Here is a 2,543-nt window from a genome sequence, read left to right on the forward strand (position 1 = left end):
TTTTTAGTGTGTTAGGGGAGCGCAGCCGGCGCGTCGCAATAATTAATGATGATGTGAAGGTATCGCAGTCATGCGACATTAGCATGATAAATGAGCAGATGACCAGTTGACCAGTTGACCAGCTGACCAGCTAACTCGATACTAATCCGCGCTCCAGACACATTTACTATAAAATTGTGAAATCTTCAACACATTCGCTGCATTAAGGCCCCTTAAAATGATAAAGGTGTAACAGCAAAATTATAATATTAAATATTTCGGAGTAAAATCTGAATAGATATGAGGATCACATTGCTCGGATTGAAATCCATAAAAATTACAATGACATAATTCGGAGTAAATATGAATTCGGAATAGATATGAGTTCGGAATAGATATGAGTTCGAAGTAGATATGAATCGAAAATCGATGGAAATAGCAATGAGATAATTCGGAGTAGTCATGAGTTCTGTGTAGATACGATTTCGGAATAGATATGAATTCGGAGTAGATATGAGTTCGGAATAGGTATGAGTTCGGAGTATATATGAGTTCGAAGTAGATATGTCGATCGGTAAGAATCGATCGGTAAATAACTATAGTAATAAAACACATTAGCTTAAACATACCAAAAGATTTTACGGCAAGAATTTATTAGCCTGTTGAATGTATTCTCATTGCTTCCGGTCAGCAAAGTAATACAGTTCTTTAATAAGAGCGTCGCCTAAAAATGTTTTACCGAGCATAGTGCGGTCCAGGTTATTAAAGTTGATGCCACTGGCGTAGGGCGATTGATCATTGGTGCCCAAGTAGTAGGAGCCGCGTGCCGTGGACTTTGCATAGTAACCAAGTGCCTCCACTTGGGGGCTCGGTTGGCACTCGTTCGTGATGAAACTCAACATATCCTTACAACGGAAGCCATAAAAGCCGACGGAAGTGGTTAATGACTCCGCAAAGTAGTCCGCGGAACGCCTGTGATAGCATTCATAGGTAGTCACTGTGCATAGAGAAGCAAGGACTCAGTTCTAAATAATAATACTAGCATAATTCAAGCTACTAACACTGGCTAATGGGGCCACAATCGGGCTGCATGACGCCCTTGTTGGGGAAAAAGTCCACATGTCCGATCGGCGACATTAGACCATGCAGAAAAACATCCGAATGAATCACATCCACGAAGCCGGCATCGCCTTTGTCCAGGCGATCTTCAATTCTGTTTGTGAGGAATAGCGGCTTAGCGGGATCTAGCGCTGTAATGCGTTTCACTTGTATGTTCAACGCTGCCAACATTTTCGCTGCAAATCCAGCCACATGTGCTCCCAGACCAAATCCAATCAGATGCGTATCCGATATATTCGCGCCGCTGCGAACCAACAGATGAGCCAAGCAACGACCCACAAAATGTGAGTTATGCACAGCTTCCCTATAGCAGGGATCGACCACAAGATTGGCAAAGTCTACGGAGAGTACATCTACGTTGTAATCGCGCAGCAATGCCGGTCGCACCTGAAGATTCGGCGACGCATTCCGATCACCAACGAAACCGTGTATCAGCACATGAAGCTTTCTTGTAGGCATGAAGTTATAGTCCTCGGTAAACTCAATGCCACCGGGATTGGAGGATCTATTGAGAGTCTCAGATGAACGTATATTAGCAAATAAATTCTACAATGCGCTTACTGATACAACCAGAAGGTAATATTCGGATTGGGACACTTATCGTCAAGCATCGCAAAGCAATTGCTCGGATTGATCGCGATGCGGGCAAAAACCAACTTCAAGCTTGTGCATCCTGTTGAAATATATTTGAAATATTTTAGCCTTTCTATAGCTATATGGCCATTCCTTAAGTACCTAGTATTATTAACAGCTTCAACATCTTACTGCATTGCCTAACTCCAAAAAGCTGATGACTAAAGTTGAAAATTTAAAACGAATATAGCGTTTGATATGCGTGACTTATAAGATTAGTTGAGCTGTTTATACAATATTATTTATTTTATATATATGTGTTATATATATGCTTTCAATTTGTTATATGTATGCATAGCCCATTGTATTTTTAAGTTATATAAAGTAAATAAATGACTACGATTTTTTACGCTTCACATACTTAGATATTATATAAAAGTATTCTTATTAAATTATTATTAAATAAAATGTAGCTCATTCAGTTCAGTTTCTAAAAGTGAAAAGTATATATATTTTATATTATATATATTAAATCATAATATAGTCATCAGCTGCTACTAATAACGATACATTAGCGGTAAGCTCTTGCAGTACTAATATCAATTTGTTGCTTAAATAAAATTTATTTAAAAAGTTCTTAAAATATTTTGTTGTTATGCTTAACTCTTAGTGTTGATATAGCTCTGTAGAATAAGGATAAAAAATAATTGTGTGTATCAAATATCATTCATATATTTATATATATTTATATATATATATAACTCACCTTGTATACTATGTAAACTGAAGAAGCTCTCACTGCATGAGCTCAAGTAATTTTTTTGCATACCAATTTTGTCTCTCAACTGAGTTCACAAAGCTATATGAGAAAG

The 2,543-nt window shown here is 37.7% G+C and overlaps 1 protein-coding gene across 1 annotated transcript; it reads right to left on the bottom strand.

Moving 5' to 3' along the window:
- Window positions 1–642: 642 nt before the first annotated feature.
- On the bottom strand, window positions 643–1,892 carry LOC111596088 (pancreatic triacylglycerol lipase). Its single transcript, XM_023310148.2, has 4 exons — window positions 1,834–1,892; window positions 1,660–1,771; window positions 1,041–1,603; window positions 643–976 (listed from the first exon to the last, which is right to left on the bottom strand). Exons 1-4 carry the CDS (start codon window positions 1,856–1,858, stop codon window positions 654–656), a joined length of 1,023 nt encoding a protein of 340 aa, XP_023165916.2. The 5' UTR covers window positions 1,859–1,892; the 3' UTR covers window positions 643–653.
- Between the last annotated feature and the right edge of the window lie 651 nt (window positions 1,893–2,543).

The sequence above is a fragment of the Drosophila hydei genome, unplaced genomic scaffold (genome assembly GCF_003285905.1).
Source record: "Drosophila hydei strain 15085-1641.00,03,60 unplaced genomic scaffold, DhydRS2 tig00008114-arrow-pilon, whole genome shotgun sequence".
NCBI classification, from domain to species: Eukaryota; Metazoa; Arthropoda; class Insecta; order Diptera; family Drosophilidae; genus Drosophila; species Drosophila hydei.